General features: G+C 37.7%; 1 protein-coding gene and 1 long non-coding RNA gene across 9 annotated transcripts in view; one reads left to right on the top strand and one right to left on the bottom strand.

Moving 5' to 3' along the window:
* The window catches only part of LOC143677233 (uncharacterized), a 69598-nt gene that overhangs the window by 30427 nt on the left and 15840 nt on the right, over positions 1-23331 (top strand). Inside the window, exons 2-4 of one of the 8 annotated variants that reach the window (XR_013172458.1) lie at positions 11700-11749; positions 12695-13274; positions 15580-15698. This is a non-coding gene — a long non-coding RNA (uncharacterized LOC143677233). The remainder of the gene's footprint in view (positions 1-11699; positions 11750-12694; positions 13275-15579; positions 15699-23331) is intronic. The other 7 variants (XR_013172460.1, XR_013172459.1, XR_013172462.1 and 4 more) reach the window with 7 other exon arrangements.
* On the bottom strand, positions 14925-21986 carry DEFB130B (defensin beta 130B). Its single transcript, XM_077152982.1, has 2 exons — positions 21929-21986; positions 14925-15106 (listed from the first exon to the last, which is right to left on the bottom strand). The coding sequence occupies exons 1-2, from the start codon at positions 21984-21986 to the stop codon at positions 14925-14927; spliced, it is 240 nt and encodes a 79-aa protein (XP_077009097.1).

Consider the following 23331-nt stretch of genomic DNA (forward strand, 5'->3'; position numbering starts at 1 on the left):
TTGTATGTGATGAATCACTTTTCTCTTGTTGCTTTCATAATTCTCTCTTTGACTTTGGCATTTGGCATTCCGATTAGTATGTGTCTAGAAAAGTTGTTTGTACATCTTTGATTGCTAATTCTGAATTCTTTGTCTTCTCTGAAGTTTTAATTGTTGGTTGACTGGGCCATATCTTCCTGTTTCTTAGTATGGCTTATAATTTTTTGCTAATATCTAGGTTATCTTGATAATCTGATCACTTCATAAATTAACTCTGAAGGTTAGTTTCTCTTTCTTGCCTAGAGTTTTATTGTTGATTGGTTTGTGTTAAGGCTTTTCTTTGATACTGACTCAACTTATTTGATCTTTAGTATAGCCTGTGTTTAACTGATCAGATTTTTTCAGCTCTTCTTCATTTAATTCTTGCCCTGGATATGTCATAGAGTTTTTGAGTTTGCACTTTGTTTAATTGTTTATTTTCTTGCCTCTACAGTTTTTTATACTCCTTTCATTATCTCTAGCTATTTTTCCCTGGAGGGCAAATTCTTAGAGAATGGACTCCCTATAGAGGACTTTCCTAAGTCAGTATTTCCCAGGCCAAACAGGGTCAGAGACCCTTGAGGGGGTCACAGACCAGTTCCAAATTGCCCTGGGGAGGGGGTCAGGAAGGATGCCCAAACCCTCTTTTGATGGCTTCCTAAATCTGTGCCTTCCTGTTCTGCCCAGCAAATGTAGCCCTTCAGCTAACTGTTCCCTGCAGCTCAGTGGAAATGTGGCATCATTAATTTCCCTCCACCTTCACTCCTATGAAGTGTGGGATTGAAACAATGACTACTACCACCTCTGTTTGGGGTGGGTTGAAACAGTAGCTTAGCAACAAAACTCAGTGGATCCATCTCTGCTAATCAAAAGCCATGGTAAGTGATCAGCCACGCCCACCCCTGTTCTTGGAGAAGAGAATTTTTATATTCTTTTCTAACTCCATAGAGCTAGGCACTGAATGGACTCAAGATGACCCACTGTGGGAGTGGAGGTGAGCCCTAGCAGCTGCCTCACAGAGTAACTCACTGTTTTCCACAGTACTTTATCGTTCTTTATCCTGCTCTTCCCTGGATGCTGTACAGTGTTATTCTTGCCTCTGGAACCCCAAAATAGTTGTCTCAGATAGTTCCTGCATATTCAAAAGCTGTTTGGGTGGAAGGATTGAGTCCCAGAGTTTCCCAACATCTTCCCCAGAAGTCAGTAGTCTCTTCTTTAAGCCACTGTTTTTTATTTTTTTTTATGAGTGTGGTGTCTAATTACAACCTATTTGTAAATTTCCAGTTTTCTTCTGTCATTGATTTCTAGTTTCATTTTATTATGGTCGGAGAGGTTACTTTTTATGATTTCAATATTTTGAGATTTGTTTAGATTTATCTTATGCCCTATACCTATAACGTATGGTCTATTTTAGAGAAAAAGTCAGTGCATCATCTTTGCCTTAATTTCTTTTATCTGTGGGGGATTCCTGGCATGGCAGATCCCCGAAGGCAGCATAGAGTCTGGTATTGATTTCAACCCTTTAGCAGTAACTTCAGGCCTAACACCAGCATCTACAAGGACTTAAAGAACCAGGATACTTCTTCATTGGTTGCATTTCTTCTTTTTATTTATTATGTTGTTTCATATGGAGGATCTCTAAGGTATCAGTGAAGATGATAACCATGACTTCTCTTTGAAATATTGTCTTCTGGACTTACACTGGCATCTCCAGGGACACAAAGAGCCAGTGAATGCCTTTTTCAAAAGAAAAAGACAGTTTTGTATTTTTGGGTCTGGTTGGCCCATTAATGATGAGAAGAAATGCCAGGTAATTTTATCCTAGAAAGCAGCAGTTTCTGGCTTTCCACTTGGCCATAAAATGTTTGGAGAGGGAGTGCACTTTATTACTTTGTTCCTTGTTCTGCTTCTCCTGTAGATGTTTTTGTCTGTTTCTACTTTTCTCTGTTCCCTCTCCTTTCATTCTTTTCTTCCTTTTTCCTTCTTGTTCTTAGTCTGGTAGACTGAAGGGGGAAGGTGACTATGCTATAATATTTAGAATGTCCATTTATGAAAACAATTTACAAAATATACAAGGAGGCAGGAAATTATGGCCCAGTCATAGGAAAAAAGAATTTGAAAGAAAATATTCCAGAAATACAATGCAGTCTCTGGAATTACACATAAAAGATCTTAGAGCAACCTTCATAAATAGGAAAGGAAAACATGGAAAGAGAACCAAAGGAAATCATGAAAATATATAAGCAAAATGAGAATTTTAATAATGAGATAAAAGTGATAATGAAAAACCAAATGAAATGCTGGAACATAAAATTACAATAACTGAAGTGAAATAGTCAATAGAGGGGTTCAGAAGAAGTTGAAGAAAAAATCAGCAAACTCGAAGGCAAAACAATTGACACATCTAGGTTGAGGAGAAGAAAGAAAAAATAATGAAAATAGTCTAAAGAACTTGGAGGACACCACCAAGTGTACTAATATATGAATCATAGGAGTCCCAGAAGGAGGAGAGAGAGACACAAAGGGTCAGAAAAATCATCTGAAGGAATTATGGCAGAAAAATTCTCAAATATGGTGGAAGATATGTGTGGTAGTTTGAAGCTGAATGAACCTCAGAAAATCATGTTCTTAAAGTTAACCCATTCCTTTGGTTGTAAACGTTTTGTGGGTGGGATCTTTTGATTAGGTTATTTTAGTAGAAGCAATACCTCAAGTGGGTCTTAATCTTCTTACTTGAGTCCTTTATTAGAGGACAAAATTCAGAGAAAGACACGGAGCAAAAGACCCAGAAGACAGGAGAAATAAGCACAGAAGTGGAGAGAAAAAGCCACAGAAACTGAGAGGAGTCCACTGAAGCCAGAAACTGGAAGCAACAAACCAGAAGAGAAGAGAGACCAGCAGATGCCACTATGTGTCTTGCCATCTGACAGAGTTCAGGATCACTTTCAGTTTGTCTCTTCAGGAAGAAGTCATTGTCTTGAAGATGCCTTAATTTGGACGTTTTCATGGCCCCAAGGAAGCTTATAGACTAATAATTTCCCATTGTTAAAATCCAGCCTGTGTCTGGTATATTGCATCTCAGTATCTTTAGCAAACTGAGACAATATGAATGTACAAGTCCAGGATGCTCAATGAATGTTAAGCAGGATGAACCCAAACAGATCTACACTAAGACACATCATTATTAAATTATCCAATGCCAAGGACAAAGTGAGATTCTTAAAAACAGCAAAAGAGAAGTGATGTGTAGCATAATCTTTAATAAGAATAACATCTGATTTCTGTATAGAAACCATGGAGGCCAGAAATCAGTGTGAGGACATATTTAAAATACTGAAGGGGGCAGGCCATGGTAAAATACTCAGTGGCAGAGTTCTTGCCTGCCATGCCAGAGACCTGGGTTCAATTCCCAGTGTCTGCCCAAGCCAAAAAAAAAAAAATGCTGAAGGAAAGAACTGTTACTTGAGATTAATATATTAGCAAAGTTGTCCTTCAAAAAATGAGGGAGAAATTAAGATATTTTTGGACAAACAAAAGCTGAGACAGTTCATTACCACTAGACTTTCCTTTCTGACTTTTATTTCTTCAAATATTTTTCCCTTCCCCTCATCCTTAAAGGACATCAATTACTCATATTCCAGGGTGTTGAAGTATAGTCAGAGCTCACTGATGCTTTGCAATTTTTTCTTCAGTGTTTTCACTCTGATTCATTTTGGTTAGTTTCTATTGGTACAATAAGGCTCACTAAACTTTTCCTCTGCAATATTTACTCTATTATTATTCCTATCTAGTGTTTTGTTCATTTCATGCATTCCTATTTTAATTGTTATAAATTTGCCATTTTTTTGTGTCTTTGCAACCATGCTCAATTTATCTCTAGCATGTGAAATATATGGGATTCAGTTAAAAATTTCTTTTAATGCCTTTGTCTCCTAATTTTATGACGTATTGTTGGTCAGTTTCAATTTATTGATTTTTTTTCTAATTTAGGGTCATATTTTCCTGATTCTATGAATACTTCGTAATTTTTTGTTGGAAATTTTGATTTTTGATTACCTTTTTTGGTGCTTTAACTTTTTGCATCCCTATAAATATTACTGAGCTTTGTTCTTTGAGGCAGTTAATTTACTTAGAAATACTTCTATAGTTTAGGGACTTGGTTTCATATTTTTTTAGGCTCTATCATAGTATTTAGTCTGGGTCATATTTACCCTTCTACTGAAGTAAAACCTTTCTGAGTACTTTACTTGATGCCCCATAATTTTTGAGATTTTATAATCTGGCTCATGGAACAGGAAATTTTGCTCACTTTGTATGATCTCTAGATTTTCTCTGTAATCCTTTTGCATGATTCCTTCCCCAGCCTCAAGTTATTTTCCAAGCATGCACTCATCAGCACTTGGCTTAATACTTGAGAGAGTCCCTCTGCTAATTTCCAGAGTTGTCTCTTTGTTCTTCTCTCTTATTGTTGCTTGCATGTCCTATACATTATATTTATTTTGGTCTTCCCAGACTCCCAGCTCTTTCTCCTCAAATCACAGACTACCAAACTCCTTTTCTGGCACTGCAACTTACAAACTCTCCAGGCAGTTAGTTTGGGTAATCACAGGGCCCAACTTATTTGCTCATTATTTCTCAGGAATTTCTGTTATTGTTGCCTGATGAGCAACTATTTTGTCAATATTTTAGTTGTGCCTGTTAGGAAGGTAAATCTGGTCATTTTTATTCTGTCTCAACAGGTGAACACCTTACAGTGTGTTTTGAATGCTGCATTTTGTCATTGTTTACTTAGTCTTGAGATAGATTGAAGCTTTTCTTTGCCAATGAGCTATGGTTCTAACCTATAAAATATTTTATTTTGTATTTCCAATGTGGGTAATTGCAATCTTTTTCTAATAGTAATGCAACTCATTTTATTGGGATTGTTTCAGATATCTTTGTATGAATTCCTATTTACTAAGAAATTCCATTGTCTCTGTCATATCGAAGGTGGAATGAAGAAATGGAGTTGTGAAACTATGAGAAACCTAATATTGCCTTTGCTTTTTTTTTATTAAGTAAAAAAAATTAACTAACACAACATTTAGAAATCATTCCATTCTACATATGCAATCAGTAATTCTTAATATCATCACGTAGATGTATGATCGTCATTTCTTAGTACATTTGCATCGATTTAGAAGAAGAAATAGCAAGACAACAGAAAAATAAATAAAATGATAATATAGAGAAAAAAATAAAAATAAAAAATACAAAAAATATATTAAAAAAACCAAAAAAAAAACTATAGCTCAGATGCAGCTTCATTCAGTGTTTTAACATAATTACATTACAATTAGGTAGTATTGGGCTGTCCATTTTTGAGTTTTTGTATCCAGTCCTGTTGCACAGTCTGTATCCCTTCAGCTCCAATTACCCATTATCTTACCCTATTTCTAACTCCTGATGGTCTCTGTTACCAATGACATATTCCAAGTTTATTCTCTAATGTCAGTTCACATCAGTGGGACCATACAGTATCTGTCCTTTAGTTTTTGGCTAGTCTCACTCGGCATAATGTTCTCTAGGTCCATCCATGTTATTACATGCTTCATAAGTTTATTCTGTCTTAAAGCTGCATAATACTCCATCGTATGTATATACCACAGTTTGTTTAGCCACTCATCTGTTGATGGACATTTTGGCTGTTTCCATCTCTTTGCAATTGTAAATAATGCTGCTATAAACATTGGTGTGCAAATGTCCGTTTGTGTCTTTGCCCTTAAGTCCTCTGAGTAGATACCTAGCAATGGTATTTCTGGGTCGTATGGCAATTCTATATTCAGCTTTCTGAGGAACCGCCAAACTGCCTTCCACAGTGGTTGCACCATTTGACATTCCCACCAACAGTGGATAAGTGTGCCTCTTTCTCCACATCCTCTCCAGCACTTGTCATTTTTTGTTTTGTTGATAATGGTCATTCTGGTGGGTGTGAGATGATATCTCATTGTGGTTTTGATTTGCATTTCTCTAACGGCCAGGGACATTGAGCATCTCTTCATGTGCCTTTTGGCCTTTGTATTTCCTCTTCTGAGAGGTGTCTGTTCAAGTCTTTTTCCCATTTTGTAATTGGGTTGGCTGTCTTTTTGTTGTTGAGTTGAACAATCTCTTTATAAATTCTGGATACTAGACCTTTATCTGATATGTCGTTTCCAAATATTGTCTCCCATTGTGTAGGCTGTCTTTCTACTTTCTTGATGAAGTTCTTTGATGCACAAAAGTGTTTAATTTTGAGGAGCACCCATTTCTTTCTTTCTTTCTTCAGTGCTCTTGCTTTAGGTTTAAGGTCCATAAAACCGCCTCCAATTGTAAGATTCATAAGATATCTCCCTACATTTTCCTCTAACTGTTTTATGGTCTTAGACCTAATGTTTAGATCTTTGATCCATTTTGAGTTAACTTTTATATAAGGTGTGAGATATGGGTCCTCTTTCATTCTTTTGCATATGGATATCCAGTTCTCTAGGCACCATTTATTGAAGAGACTGTTCTGTCCCAGGTGAGTTGGCTTGACTGCCTTATCAAAGATCAAATGTCCATAGATGAGAGGGTCTATATCTGAGCACTCTATTTGATTCCATTGGTTGATATATCTATCTTTATGCCAGTACCATGCTGTTTTGACCACTGTGGCTTCATAATATGCCTTAAAGTCCGACAGCGTGAGACCTCCAGCTTCGTTTTTTTTCCTCAAGATACTTTCAGCAATTCGGGGCACCCTGCCCTTCCAGATAAATTTGCTTATTGGTTTTCTATTTCTGAAAAATAAGTTGTTGGGATTTTGATTGGTATTGCATTGAATCTGTAAATCAATTTAGGTAGGATTGACATCTTAACTATATTTAGTCTTCCAATCCATGAACACGGTATGCCCTTCCATCTATTTAGGTCTTCTGTGATTTCTTTTAACAGTTTTTTGTGGTTTCTTTGTATAGGTCTTTTGTCTTTTTAGTTAAATTTATTCCTAAGCATTTTATTCTTTTAGTTGCAATTGTAAATGGAATTCGTTTCTTGATTTCCCCCTCAGCTTGTTCATTGCTAGTGTATAGAAACACTACAGATTTTTGAATGTTGATCTTGTAACCTGCTACTTTGCTGTACTCATTTATTAGCTCTAGTAGCTTTGCTGTGGATTTTTCAGGGTTTTCGACGTATAGTATCATATCGTCTGCAAACAGTGATAGTTTTACTTCTTCCTTTCCAATTTTGATGCCTTGTATTTCTTTTTCTTGTCTAATTGCTCTGGCTAGAACCTCCAACACAATGTTGAATAACAGTGGTGATAATGGACATCCTTGTCTTGTTCCTGATCTTAGGGGGAAAGTTTTCAATTTTTCCCCATTGAGGATGATATTAGCTGTGGGTTTTTCATATATTCCCTCTATCATTTCAAGGAAGTTCCCTTGTATTCCTATCTTTTGAAGTGTTTTCAACAGGAAAGGATGTTGAATCTTGTCAAATGCCTTCTCTGCATCAATTGAGATGATCATGTGATTTTTCTGCTTTGATTTGTTGATATGGTGTATTACATTAATTGATTTTCTTATGTTGAACCATCCTGGCATACCTGGGATGAATCCTACTTGGTCATGATGTATAATTCTTTTAATGTGTTGCTGGATTCGATTTGCTAGAATTTTGTTGAGGATTTTTGCATCTATATTCATTGGAGAGATTGGTCTGTAGTTTTCTTTTTTTGTAATATCTTTGCCTGGTTTTGGTATGAGGGTGATGTTGGCTTCATAGAATGAATTAGGTAGCTTTCCTTCTGCTTCGATTTTTTTGAAGAGTTTGAGGAGAGTTGGTACTAATTCTTTCTGGAATGTTTGATAGAATTCACATGTGAAGCCGTCTGATCCTGGACTTTTCTTTTTGGGAAGCTTTTGAATGACTGATTCAATTTCTTTACTTGTGATTGGTTTGTTGAGGTCATCTATTTCTTCTTGAGTCAAAGTTTGTTGTTCATGCCTTTCTAGGAACTTGTCCATTTCATCTATATTGTTGTATTTATTAGCATAAAGTTGTTCATAGTATATTGTTTTACCTCCTTTATTTCTGTGAGGTCAGTGGTTATGTCTCCTCTTCCATTTCTGATCTTATTTATTTGTGTCCTCTCTCTTCTTCTTTTTGTTAATCTTGCTAAGGGCCCATCAATCTTGTTGATTTTCTCATAGAACCAACTTCTGGTCTTATTGATTTTCTCTATTTTTTTTCATGTTCTCAATTTCATTAATTTCTGCTCTAATCTTTGTTACTTCTTTCCTTTTGCTTGCTTTGGGGTTAGTTTGCTGTTCTTTCTCCAGTTCTTCCAAGTGGACAGTTAATTCCCGAATTTTTGCCCTTTCTTCTTTTCTGATATAGGCATTTAGGGCAATAAATTTCCCTCTTAGCACTGCCTTTGCTGCGTCCCATAGGTTTTGATATGTTGTGTTTCATTTTCATTCACCTCGAGATATTTACTAATTTCTCTTGTGATTTCTTCCTTGACCAACTGGTTGTTTAAGAGTGTGTTGTTAAGCCTCCACGTATTTGTGAATTTTCTGGCACTCTATCTATTATTGATTTCCAACTTCATTCCTTTATGATCTGAGAAAGTGTTGTGTATGATTTCAATCTTTTTAAATTTGTTGAGACTTGCTTTGTCACCCAATATATGGTCTATCTTTGAGAATGATCCATGACCACTTGAGAAAAAGGTGTATCCTGCTGTTGTGGGGTGTAATGTCCTATAAATGTCTGTTAAGTCTAGCTCATTTATTGTAATATTCAAATTCCCTGTTTCTTTATTGATCCTCTGTCTAGATGTTCTGTCCATTGATGAGAGTGGGGAATTGAAGTCTCCAACTATTATGGTAGATATGTCTATTTCCCTTTTCAGTATTTGTAGTGTATTCCTCACGTATTTTTGGGCATTCTGATTTGGTGCATAAATATTTATGATTGTTATGTTTTCTTGTTTAATTGTTCTTTTTATTAGTAGATAGTATCCTTCTTTGTCTCTTTTAACTGTTTTACATTTGAAGTCTAATTTATTGGATATTAGTATAGCTACTCCTGCTCTTTTCTGATTGTTATTTGCATGAAATATCTTTTCCCAACCTTTCACTTTCAACCTATGTTTATCTTTGGGTCTAAGATGTGTTTCCTGTAGACAGCATATAGAAGGATCCTGTTTTTTAATCCATTCTGCCAGTCTATGTCTTTTGATTGGGGAATTCAGTCCATTAACATTTAGTGCTATTACTGTTTGGGTAATACTTTCCTCTACCATTTTGCCTTTTGTATTATATATATCATATCTAATTTCCTTCTTTCTACATTCTTCTCCACACCTCTCTCTTTTGTCTTTTCATATTGGACTCTAGTCCTCCCTTTAGCATTTCTTGCAGAGCTGGTCTCTTGGTCACAAATTCTCTCAGTGACTTTTTGTCTGAAAATGTTTTAATTTCTCCCTCATTTTTGAAGTACAATTTTGCTGAATATAGAAGTCTTGGTTGGCAGTTTTTCTCTTTTAGTAATTTAAATATATCATCCCACTGTCTTCTTGCCTCCATGGTTTCTGCTGAGAAATCTACACATAGTCTTATTGGGTTTCCCTTGTATGTGATGGATTGTTTTTCTCTTGCTGCTTTCAAGATCCTCTCTTTCTCTTTGACCTCTGACATTCTAACTAGTAAGTGTCTTGGAGAACGCCTATTTGGATCTATTCTCTTTGGGGTGCGCTGCACTTCTTGGATCTGTAATTTTAAGTCTTTCATAAAAGTTGGGAAATTTTCAGTGATAATTTCTTCCATTAGTTTTTCTCCTCCTTTTCTCTTCTCTTCTCCTTTTGGGACACCCACAACATGTACATTTGTGCGCTTCATATTATCATTCAATTCCCTGAGCCCCTACTCAAATATTTCCATTCTTTTCCCTATAGTTTCTGTTTCTTTTTGGATTTCAGATGGTCCATCCTCCAGTTCACTAACTCTAACCTCTGTCTCTTGAAATCTACCATTGTAGGTTTCCATTGTTTTTTTCATCTCTTCTACTGTATCTTTCATTCCCATAAGTTCTGTGATTTGTTTTTTCAGACTTTCCATTTCTTCTTTTTGTTCATCCCTTGCCTTCTTCATGTACTCCCTCAATTTATTGATTTGTTTTTTGAAGAGGTTTTCCATTTCTGTTTGTATATTCAGAATTAGTTGTCTCAGCTCCTGTATCTCATTTGAGCTATTGGTTTATTCCTTTGACTGGGCCATATCTTCAATTTTCCTGGTGTGATTTGTTATTTTTTGCTGGTGTCTGGACATTTAATCAGATTTCCCTGAGTGTGCGACCCAGCAGGTTGAAAGACTTTCCTGTGAAGTCTCCAGGCTCTGTTTTTCTTATCCTGCCCAGTATGTGGTGCTTGTCTGACTGCGGGTACCACCAGCAAAAGATGTTGTGGCTCCTTTAACTTTGGAAGACTCTCACTGCTGGGTGTGTGGTGGAGACAGAGGAAAGTTTGTAGGTTGGTTTTAATGGCTTCAAATTGTGAATTCCTGGGACCTGAATTCCTTGAGAGAGGGATTCCACCTGAGATGCGTTTCACCCCTCACACGGGGAAGGTTCAGGTGGTAGAGAGCCCTGAAAGCAGCCTGTTTCTGCGTTCGGGGCAGTTGCAACCTGTGTAATCCCAGCGCTGAGCCCAGAGGAAACCAAGCCTCCATAGAAACAGCCACAGAAGGCTCTGTTTCACCCCCTTTCCTCTTTTTCAGTTAGCCCAATAGGCGACTTCCGCCTTGATTAGTTTCGCCTGAGCTGAGGGCCTATTTTTAGTAGTCAGAAGTTGTTCATTAGTGCCACTATTGGTGTTAGGTTGGACTCAGTCTCTACTACTGTTGGAGACTCTTTCCTTTCCCTTCAGGAAGTCACCTGTGGGGGAGGGGCGCCAGCCGCTGCGGCTTGGGGAACCACTGTTCCGAGGCTCCCAGCCGGCCCGGGAAACCACGTGTGTGGGAGGGGCTCCGGTTGCCAGCCACTGCGGCTTGGACAACTGCTGATCCGAAGCTCCCAGCCAGCCTGGGAAGCCGCCCGTGAGGGAGGGGCACCGGCTGCCAGCCGCCGTGTCTTGGGGAACTCGCCTCTCTGAGTCTCTCAGCCGGACCGGAAGGAGAGAGGGAGGGGTGCCGGCTGCCAGCCGCAGTGGCCCGGGGAAGCGCGCACCGCTTGGGAACCTCACCGCAGCGGAGTCTCTTAGCTGGTCCAGCCAGTCCAGATTGGGGTACACTGTGTGTCTGGTCTCTGTCGTGGCTCCAGGAGCTGTTCTGTACTGTTTCTAGTTATTTAGTAGTTGTTCTGGAGGAGGAACTAAGACGCGTGCACCTTACTAAGCTGCCATCTTCTCCGGAAGTCCTGCCCTTGCTTTTTGATGAAAATGAAATAAAGTCCTTCTGAGATCATCAAACCTTCTCTTATGAACTAGTAACAATGTGTTCCATGCATATAGTCATATAATTTTATATAGTAGGCATAGATTTTTACAGGCAGACTTAGATAAATACTGCAAGAGATTGTATATAATTCACCCAGTCTTATTATCAACAGATATGGACAGCAAAAGCCATTTCAACTTCATCCTAAATGATCCTAAAATTCAATTTCTGGTTCTTTTCCAGAGAGACAGAGAAATGCAGCCCTCAACCCAGAGTGGGTAGAATCACATCAGGTAATGTAACATCTAGCACAGCTTTAACGATCAAGGGAGTTGGAGACCTGGGTTCGATTCCCTGAGACTGCCCATGCCGAAAGAAAAAAAAAATCAAGGGAGTTATCTTTGGATTTATATCTTTCAAATAAAAAGACATAATTCATCCTTGGACCACCAGAAGACTTTCCTGGCCTGATATTTTATAAAGTTTTACAAAATGTATAAGGAAAAGTCACTGTTTAGGTGAATATTTCTATTTAGTTCCATCTTTAACTGATGTTTTTCCTACTATAGTGGTTTTCAATGGAGGTCGATTTTGCCCTTAGGTGACTTTTGATAATATTTTGAGGTATTTTTGGTTGTTACAAATGGGGAGGGGGCACCTAGATGGTAGACTCCAAGGAGGATGCTAAACATCCTAAAGTGTATGCAGGACAGCCCTCCACGATAAATAACAGTCCTACCCAAAATGTCAATTGTGCCAAGGTTAAAAAAACACACTCTACTATGTATGTTACTGTCTTGTACCTGAACTTTCTTGTTGATTGACGCCAATACCATGAAACACAATTAGGAACATCATAGGTCTATTTGTGGCCAAAAACAAATCAGAATTCGATGATAGATTTCCTGAGTTTCCCCTTTCCCTTACCTGTTTGTCCTTTTTGCTACAAGATTTAAAAAATGAGACTTGGGATGAGGGCCTTCTAGCTGTCATCACTGGCCGGCCCTCTACCAGCAGCTCTGGGGCCACCTGTAGCTGGCAGTCTCTGGGAGGTGATGGGAGGGAGCAGTGCCAGCTGTGGCATCCCGTCGGGTCCCGCCCGCTGGGCCCATGCACTGGCAGAATGTTTCTACCGCTGCACCAAGGGCATAAGTCTTAGGGTTTAGCGGGATTTGAAATTCCTGGAGAATTGCTTTCATGAAAAGCTGGAAATAATTTCTTTTCATTCCATCTCACAGTTTTCCACAGGAACAGCAAGAAACCATGAATAAGTTCAGTAATGAAGAGTCTGTCTGCCATTTCCTTGATGAAGATTTCACTGCCAAGGATATTCTGGATCAGAAAACTAATGAAGTGTCTTCTTCAGATGATAAAGATGCCTTCTATGCTGCAGACCTTGGGGACATTCTTAAGAAATCTAAGATAGTTAAAAACTCTTCCTCATGTCACCCCCTTCTGTGCAGTCAAATGTAATGACGGTGGAGCCACAGTGAAGACCCTCCCTGCCTTCGGAACAGGATTTGGCTGTGCTAGCCAGACTGAAATACAGTTGGTTGCAGCCTCAGGTGCTTCCTGAGCATAATCTAAGCAAACCATCGTTGTATGTAAGTGGCCCAAATTAAGTATGCAGCCAGTGATGGAGTTGAGCTGATGACATTTGACAGCGAGGTCAAGTTGATGAAAGTGGCCAGGCAGCCTCTGAAGTCTAGGTGGGTTTTGCCGATTGCCACAGATGACTGCAAAGCAGTCTGTTGCCTCAGTGTTACATTGGGAGCCACACTCAAAACCAGCAGGCTTCTTTTGCAATGGGCTAAAGAGGTAAATATTGATGTCATTGATGTCAGCTTCCATGTGGGAAGTGGCTCTACTTATCCTGAAACCTGTGAGCAGGTGATCTCAGATGTCTGCTGTGTCTTTTTTCATTTTCAAACATGCTGCTAAAGGGTGCCCCTCAGCTGCTGAGCAAGCATTTGTAGCTTGTGTAATGGCAGAATGGGCCAAAAGTTCCATGTGTGATTTGTTTAAAAATAAAGTGTCTTGAAATTATAAAAAAGGAGACTTGAATTTGAATTAATATAACTTCTCAAGTCCCTGAAGGAACTTTGACTAAAGATAGGTGATGGTTTTTTCGCTTTTATTCAATGTAAGTATTTTAGACTTTTAACTAATAAGGGGAGGATAATTTCATTTCAGGTAGTAATGCATTTGGAGTCTAGTGTCTCTGAGCTTTAATTGATAGAGAGTCAATCTTAGAAAATGAATTTCTGCTTAGAAATTTTATAAGGAGAGGAGTTTATATCTTTATTTTATTATAGGAGAAAATGCATGTATTTTAATTCAAATATCTTTGTATTATGTCATTATTGAGGAATTTCTGGCATGTTATATTGGAGAATGTGGTGGCACGTAATTTGGGATGAGAAAAGAAATAAGATGTAAATTTTCAACTACAAATATAGTGTGGCTTTGGAGAGGATTTAATTAATGTATTATTCTGAGACCAAATTCTAAGCTGTTTATAAGTGGTTCTGAGAGCATACTAGAAAGAACCATGGTTATTGAGGAAATGGTTCAATGAAGGTGGGAAGAGAATTATTTTAATAGACTTCTGGTCTCTCTTTGCTTGGGGGAACAGCACACCCTCCCATTTGATTGCTCACATGCTTTACCGTTAAGAGAACAAGATGTTTGTGAAATTTTTTTTTTTGTGAGGCATCTTGTCCTCAGTTGAGAAGATTCCTTCTGCCTTTGCAGCCTAACTTTCTGTCCCAACTCTGCTGCCCTTTTCCTGCCCCTTTAATTTTCTTGGCTCCAGAAAGTGGAATTATTTGATGGTGAATTTGGGAAGAATTGACTGGGCAGGCTCCATCCTCACCTCCACTTTTCTTCTTCCTAGGAGTGAGTAGGCATTCCATTCAACTCTTCCAGGGGCAGGGAACATTGTACAGGGAAGGACTGTCTTACTTCAGTGTTTGCAGGAGTATGTGGGTAGTGTGCCTAATTCGCAGGTGCAATATTAGAAAGGACACTAGGTGAATAGGCCTTAATCCATGTCCGTCAGTAGGTCTCTAATAGTAATAAAACTGATATTTTGTCTCCAACTATCATTATTTTTTATTTTCTTGTTTTTTCAAAGCCAGATAATCTAGTACCTATTTCAGATAATCAAACTGTCTACTAATATTTTATACCCTTATTATTTTGCATATTTAAAAATTTTATTTTTTTTTTTAAACTATTTTGTATAAACTATGTAAGGTATGTGGGTGTTCTTCTATTATTCAATTTATTCTCATAGTTCTTAAGAGGCTTGCATGTGATTCAAGAAGAAATACCTGAGGGATCAGGACATGTGGAATCAGATCAACATTTATTTTCAGCTGAGGGAGACAAATAGCTGCATTAAACAATAGTCCACAAAATTTATCCCTGGTTCTGGAATTTGAGGGGCTTTCAGTTTGCTCCTATCTAAGGAGATTTTCCTTTGGGAACTGGTGTTGGATAGGGCACAAATATCCACCACTTCCGACAGCATTTTTTTTCAAAATTACACACACCAATGGTGTCCTCTGTGGAAGTACATCCTCCGTCTTTGCACACCCCTTTCAAGAAGACACATTGTTTTTTCCCTGGGACGATGCCAGTTCTTGCTGCATGGGAAGAGATTTGATGACATCATTAATCTACTATCAAATTATTGCATAAAAAAACAACCCTCCAAAGAATAGCTTTGAGATAGAAGAGGTGATAGGTAACGAAAATATCAGATGCATAGGTCAAATAAGTGCCTGTTTTTTTTTCACAAAGAATGAGGGACCATATACATGTTGGAGGGAGCAGGCTGATTTCTAGAACCATTTAGAGAGATTATTGTCACCTGGGAAAGTAGGAGAGGTAGGTAGCTATTTGTTGTCACCATGACTATGAAGAAGTCCTGGGTATTTATAGGGTTACTAATTTTTCTGCCATCCATGAGATAGTCCCACTTAATGAATTGTACTGCTACAAATGCCAGTATTGTCTTCCCTGAGAAACACTGTTTCAAAGAAAGTATCCATCCTTCCACCTCCCTACATGATCCATATTATATGGGACATATTCTCATCTCCATTTTCTGTTTTAGAAATTCTATCAATCCTTCTGATGCGTCCTCACCTAATTTCACCATTTCAGGACGTTTCTACCTTGTTCAGTGCCCCTTACGTGTAGTGGAGTGAAGAGAATTCCTCTCAGCGGAGAAAGGTAGGATATTTTTTTTTCTTAAACGTATCCATATGTTTTATTATTTCACTTGGCTGCTGAGAAGTACATAACTGTGCTCTGATGCAGTAGCTCCCTCTAGTCTCAGTATCCTTCCTCCGGCTTTTCTAGCACACCCATGTTTCATTCCTACCCCTATGATCACAGTGGATGGTCACGTAAGAAAGACACTTCAGTTTATGCCCATTAATATAAGAAGTTAGTTCCTGAACCATCCAATTTACCTGCCTGTATTGTCTTTATCATCTTGTAATGTACTGACCCTGCCTGACTGGCTTTTTTGCTGCCTAATTCCTATAACTTGACTAATCAATGTTCTGGGTCTGAAAAAATTTTTTTTTATATTTAAATCACAATCTTTTATTGCTTCTCCACTATGCAGAAGAATATATTGCTTATGCGGATAAGCCAATGTAGCTTTTTAGAACTGAGTTTCCTAGAGTCTGTATCAGACAGCCTTCTGTCCTTAAAAGTGCCAATCTCTTGCAGCCCAGTATTACTCTTTGGAGTTGGGCTTGAGTTCATAAACTCAGAGTTCCTGTGCAGCAACAGAGAACGGCATAATTGGGGAGCTGGATAATACCCTGACATTTCTAGAAAAGAGAGTTGTTGTCTTCTAGGGAGAGAACTGAAGGCTCATTTCAGTTATGAAAGGCACTGGCTCAGCTGCCTTGTCTATACAAAGCACTGGCTTCATGCTCAGCCATGTAGAATCCTGTTGCCAGCCTTTTATCTCTCCCCTAATCATATCATTCATGCACTCAGTGCAACATCTGGTGAGATTTTCAGAATTTCTGATGAAGCTAAAATCAAGTTTTTAGTACTAGACAAGACATAGTGAGAGGCAAAGTCATTTATCAAAGTGGCCTCTGTGTGAACTTAGAGGTATCCCATGCAGACTTAGGTGGAGCATATGGCTCTGTAGTTAAAGCCAAGACAGCTAGCTTCTCTCCAGCAGAGTAGATACTCCACACCCACGATCCTGTAAAATTGAGCTTCCTGATGCAGCGTATGGCCTACGATGGTACCATTCAGTTTACTTAGGAGATACCTCTAACTCGAATCAGAAAGGAGCAGAACTATCCATCTTAGCAGTGCTGGGCTCTGGCTAAGTATGAGGCACTTAAAGAAGTATCCTCTGAATAGAAGCCAGAGTTATAATTTCCCTTTCAACAATGACTGTAGCATTTCCTCATGCCCAGGGCACTAGTTCAAGTCGAGCAGATGATAGTAATGGTTTATGAAGAGGAGCATTTATGCCAAAATATTAACATTTATTTTTAGATTTATTGGTATTAAGAATGGACATATAGAGCAATGGAAGAGAACGGTTGTCTAATAGATTTCAGTAGACAGGTGATATTAACATGTTACAGTGGTTGCATCAAATGGCAGTGAGAGAAAGGATACATATTTAATAATTGTTATTGGGAACATAAACAAGTTAGTGATCCCTTCATATTACATTACAGCATAAGTTTCTGTTGATGAAGTAAGGAAACCTTGGAACCACACTCAAAGAAAAGACACTCATTTTTGTTTTTAAAATGATATGACTTTCCTCAGCATTAGAATTCATTAAATTATGAGCTCGTCTATCTTGTGGTACTGATGGTAGACAGAGTTTGGCTAGAGACAACTCCTCCTGGGAACTTGTCAAATCAAGAAACAATAATTCTCTTTTCTCTAGGCAATGCAGAGCATAAATCTATTATGAGTCCCCTCAAGTTGAGATTGCTAAGTGTTGAATTTCAGAGAGGGTCAGAAATCTCCAGCCTGCAGAACCTGATAGAATTTGGTTCAAAAGCAGAAGATACAAAATACCAAGGCATTGCAAAGAATTCTTAGACAGGGGGAGCAGATAAACTGCAATCAATGAAATCAGATGCTCATGCAATCTGCATCATAATAGCAATAACCTTGTAAGCAATGAACATTTTTTTTCTCTTTTCACTGTTTGATGCCAAAAAATTACTTACTGAGAACTTACTATGTACTCAGGATAATAACAGGGACACCTCAGTGAGAACAATTGAAAATTTAGATCTGCTTGCTGAAGTTTAAAGAACCTCAGTTTGGTGTCATTTGGTCTACCAGACCCACATCTATTTTCACCTCAAAGACCCTAGTGAAGTTTCCTGCCTGAAAATTCAAAGTTCTTCGTGCCTACAATGATGTACTTTCTTCTCCTTCTTTGTTGTTTTTTTTTTCTTATACTTCAGGATCCTGCCTTAACAGATTTGGGACCTTGGTGTCTGAAAATAGGAACTTAGCAAGAAGAGGACTAGGCTCAAGTATAAATGGGGGCACAGAGAGATTTGGGGCAGTGCACATTCTTAAATCAAAACAAGATATGACAGAGAATTCTCAAAAAGCAAGATCAGGTTTAGTTTTATTTAGATCACAGTAAAGAACAGATTGAAAAGTTATTACGTTTTGATTTCTTAACTCCCCATGATTGTTAATTATGCCTTTCTCTATTTTCATGTAGTTGGTGGTGGTCTCTGAAAAGCGTTTAACTCAAGAAGTGATTATCTGAGGGCAAGAAAAGAAGGAAGTTGCTGTAGACTTGAAACCTTGTTTATGGTGGGACTAGGGAGAAGGAAACTGAAGAAAGGATAGAGGCTGTAGCAAGACAAAGAGAAAAGATATGCCAAGGACACTATAGGGGCTTGCAGGCTACCTAGAACCCACAGATAATGCTAGTTTTTGTGTTAAACTGGAAATCTCTGGGTGATCTAGATACCGGTAATTTCTAGTTCTCATGATAAAGAATAAATTTTGATTATTTTGGCCTCTTTATTCTTAAAGTATTCCTCTATAGGCCTAAGCGTTGATATTATGTAATTTTTACTTTGGCATAATTCCATAAGAAAACTTGGCATAGTTGCTAGACCAAATTAATGCTCTTTCCATTGTGACCTTCTTCTAGTCCCTTGAACACACTAAGTTCTCTTCTGCATTAGGGCCAATGCAGCTGGCTTTGCAAGAAATGCTGAGTGGTCTTTGCAAGGAATTCATTAACTACTACTTATCTTACATTTTTCAAACAAAAAATTGTGCCTTAAGGAAGTCTTTCTGACATTACAAATAGGATATGACTCCATAATAACTGTGTTCCTTCTCTTCATTATACTTATTAAAATTTATAATTATGTATTCATTTGCATAATCATTTGACTAAAGTCTATCTTCTAGATGTTTTATTTTGTTTCCCATTGAACAGTCTCTGTAAAATAATGGCATTCAATAAATATTTGCTACTATTAAATACCATTAAGTATTCATTGACACCAACCACATTCTTTCTTCTCCCTCCCCCCAACAACATTCACACTCACCCTCTCTCTCTCTTTCTCCCACTCACACACACACACATACTCACACACATACATAAGGCATTCTTTCTGAAGGGTCGAACATCATGGGCTCCATCAGGAACACTTTTCTATACTCCGTACACTCCTCTCTAGCTCATCCTTTTCAGTATTTTTCCAGAAAGGCCCAGGCCTCTCTCTACATCTCACTACAATTGTTTATGGTCCTCCCTACTTTCCAGTGTCAAAAAGATCTAAGATCCAAAAGATTTAGGTCACAGGCTCTACAAAAGTAATGGAGATAGGAAGAGGCAGAAACTGGTGGTAACTGAAGTTTACAGTAAAAATTAGCTCATGATATTCAGCACCTCAGAGTCTTGGCAGGAAGACTCTACAGAAGCATGAGGAAGATGGAGGGATAAGGGGCTGTCCAGTGCAGGGTAGAAGAGTGAGCTCCATGGATAGAGAGTATAGTGTGAATAGTGACCTGGAGTTTCAGTGACTCTGAGCAAGGTCTTGGTTATTGATGGTAAAAAACTATGTGGTCCAGTCAGTAGCAAAAAGTTTCAGGATGCTAAACGGTCAAGTATATTTTATCTTTTGTGATCACTTTGTTGGGAAATTTGAGCTTTCATTTTAATGGATATCAGTTATTTTAACTTCCTCTCAAGTAATTGGTAAATAATTTGTAGAAATAGCAAGAAATAAACTACTCAAGAGAAAGTGGGATAAAGATGTTACTTTCCTTTAGGGAGGACTCTTAGTCCTAGAATCTTCCTTTGGCAAGCTTGGAAGTAAGGATGCCTACAGGCAGGTGTGTGTATGTGTATGTTTATATTCACATGTAAGAGAACTCCAAGAAGATATTTTGAGGCCTTTAATGTCATGGGGGTAAAAATCAGTATAAGAAGTGACTGGAAATATAAACAAACAGTTCCTTGTAGCATATTTCTTGTCCATTGTACCCAATTTTGTTTCTCATAGTCCTTGTAGATACCCTTGGCTTCAGCCCATTTTTTTACTATCTATCCTTTCTCTTGGGTGAACTATTATTTCTGTGTCTGTACAGTCTTGTCATTACTATGTTAATTTTTCTAAACCTTAGTACTAGATACCATATGCTTCTATATTCCCACAAGTTCTTTCTCGTATTTTCTGCAGGTGATCCTTTTCCTCAATTTGCATCCCATACTAGGATTGAAGCATTGCATATACCTTTTCCCACTCTCATGGTGCATTTTGGCCAGACCTTGACTTCTAGGAGGTCCAACCCTCTTTGACCGCTTTTTCAAAACCAGACTTATAATACGGGTTATGGCATTGGAAGACACAATCATATATGTTGAGCTCAATTTAGCTTAAGTGGTGGAGAGCAAACATGAACAAAGATAGTATTTACACATCAACCATGCAAAACTAACAGTGCTCAGCTACCCGAGAATTCTGATTGCAAGGAATGCAGATTAAATGTTAGCTTAAATGGACCAATGATGTTGACAGACCATTAGTCTGATGTGACATGCTTACCTGAAATGCTGAAGGAAAACAATTGGAGGTAAGTGGAGTAGGATGTTCCAAAGATATTGTATCTCTCCCAAAAGGGAAATTTGAAAATCTCCTTATTTTCCTCAATGTCTACTTAAGAGATTTTGAGGCAAAAATTCTAATAGGAATCAAGGTTACCATTTTTATGTTCACATAAACATGTATGGATTGATTGAAACAGCATTGACCCATCTATAAAGACATGTAATTCTAGTTCCAGCATTGTAACTGTGTGAACTTGTTAAAATAATATTCTTTAGGTGAACATCAGTTCTATTATATGTAAAATGAAAGTTGTGAACATTAAAGAGCCTTGTAATTTTAAGTCATTGCAATCATTCAATTTTGTTTCGGGGCTCCCTAATTGTGTCTCACCACAGCTGTGTCTTTTTCTGAAATAAGTTCAAAACCAAAGAACAGTTACATAAATTCCTTCTGGAGGAGGCAATTATATGTCAGGTAGATTCCAAGATATCCATGGATTAGCAAAGATTAAATAGGAAAGTAGCTTTAATTATATTCAAAAGAATCTGAGATGAGCCAAAGAAGAGTTGGTTATCTAACTTAATTTGCATTCATTGAACAAAGATACCATTTGAGGATTATGAACATTCTTCCATTAACTGTGGAGAAAAGCATTTTATCAACTATTGCCAGAATTTGGATGAAACAGCCTGGAGATAACTACATTCCATTTTTACTTATTTCTACATTTTAGTATTCAGACTTCTGAATCATGGGCACTAAGTAACTCAGATTCTTAAAACACTTCCCCCATTCTCTTCCTTTACTTAAAATTTTGCCATTGAAGTTTCATTCCATTGTTTATGCTTTCCTGAATTCCCCTGCTCCCAAATTTATATTGGCCTTTCGTAACTTGATGCAGGTCTGTTTTTTTTGTTGTTGTTGAGCTCTGTTTTATTATTTTGCCTAACTTCTACCCTTCACACATATCCTCTTCTAAGAGGCTCAATATCAGCTCCATTCACTATCCAACTCTAAACCAATGGTTTTCATCTTTACTCTTCTTTTGGAGAGTGGAGTCCCTAATGTTAGCTACTTGCTTTATGTACTAAGCCTTAAGTTACTGTCAAAGTTTCTCCACCTATATCTTGCCAATGAGCTGCATTTTCTAATCATAAATTTCTTGATCCTGTTTTCTGATGGTAGGGCTCCTTGACCTGCTGCTCAATTTAGCCTCATCAGTTCTAAGGGAGATGGTTATATTGGACTTTGACTTGCCGAGGTTATGCATTAGGGTCTGAATAGGCATGGTCACTGTATAAATAAGCATCCCAGTAGGTCTCCTGAGAAACCTGAGAAACCTTCTAAAGTCATTCACCATCTTACCTTTTGGAATTATAGTCACAAAGAGGAGGAGAATAGAAAGAAGGGAATGGAGTCTCATGGTTGAGTACCCAGTGGAGAGGTAAATGATCAGGGATAGTGGAACACAAAGTCTTTTATTTATTTGTGGGGGCTTGAGGTTCCTCTTGGTCAGTGAAGCTTAACAAATAAAATAAAACAGCTTCCGCTGGAATATTTCCAAGCCCTAGAGTTCTAAATTTGGTTACAAATTAACTAAATTATAGGAAACCAGATGGCTATTTTCTTTTTTCTATGGACTCTCAATTTCTCTACAGATTAGTACCTTTAGACAATCTCTTTTTGAGAGGGGCAAGAAGTAACATCATGTGAGGATAGAAAGCCCCCCCCCTTTTTTTTAAATCAGAAGTCATTCGACATAAGCAAACTCTTCTAGAATCCACTCTTTGCCACAGTAAAGATAGGAGAACTGCCTAAGTCCAATTTTTCAAAAGGCCATGTTTTAATTTTTCATTTCTTAAAATAGAAATGAATGTCACATATGTGCAATGTTCTTAATTGCATCTGATAGGTGGATATACTAGTTTTAATTGCAAAATATCATTTTCTCTTCTGTCACTGAGCCTTTGCACAACTGTCCTACAGCAAGGTTGTGAGATCAAGAGAGCTAAAAAATTCAAGACAGGGTGAAGAGCACCACAATTTCCTCAGTAGTCATCTATGATTATGATATGTTTTTATTTTATCCTTTATTATATTAATAAGTTGTATAATATTGATTACTTTTTCTATGTTGAGCCAACCTGTGGTTAAGTTCTACTTGGTCATGGTATATAATCCTTTCAATGTGATCTTGGATTCAGTTTCATAGTATTTTTTTAAACATTTTTATTTTGAAGTACTTTCAAACTTATAGGACAGTTACAGAAATAATACAAACACCATATAGAGAACTCCAACATAAACCTAACAATTCCCCTCCCCCAGAATACCTAGATCCACCAATTTAAACATTTTGGCACATTTGCAGTATCAATCTATCAATCAATCAATTTATCTACCTACCCATCAATCTATCAATCTATCTATCAATCCATTTTCTGAACACTTGAATGTAGGTTATATACATTATGCTCCTTGATCACTTTAATACTGCCATATACATTTCCCAAGAACAAGGATATTCACTTATTTAGCCACTTTAAGTGCAATGATCAAAGTTAAGAAATTTAGCATTGATAAAAAGCTCATAGTCTATGTTCCAATTTTTTCATATGTCCCAATAATGTCCCTTTGAGCCTTTTCTTCTCTGTTGCTAGGTCTCATCCAGGATCTTGTGTTACATTTAATTCTCATTATCTTTTCAGTTGCTATGTCATTATTCTCTTTTTTAGTTGTGGGAACATATATACAGCATTAACTTTCCC

Source organism: Tamandua tetradactyla, chromosome 3, assembly GCF_023851605.1.
Source record: "Tamandua tetradactyla isolate mTamTet1 chromosome 3, mTamTet1.pri, whole genome shotgun sequence".
Taxonomy (NCBI): Eukaryota; Metazoa; Chordata; class Mammalia; order Pilosa; family Myrmecophagidae; genus Tamandua; species Tamandua tetradactyla.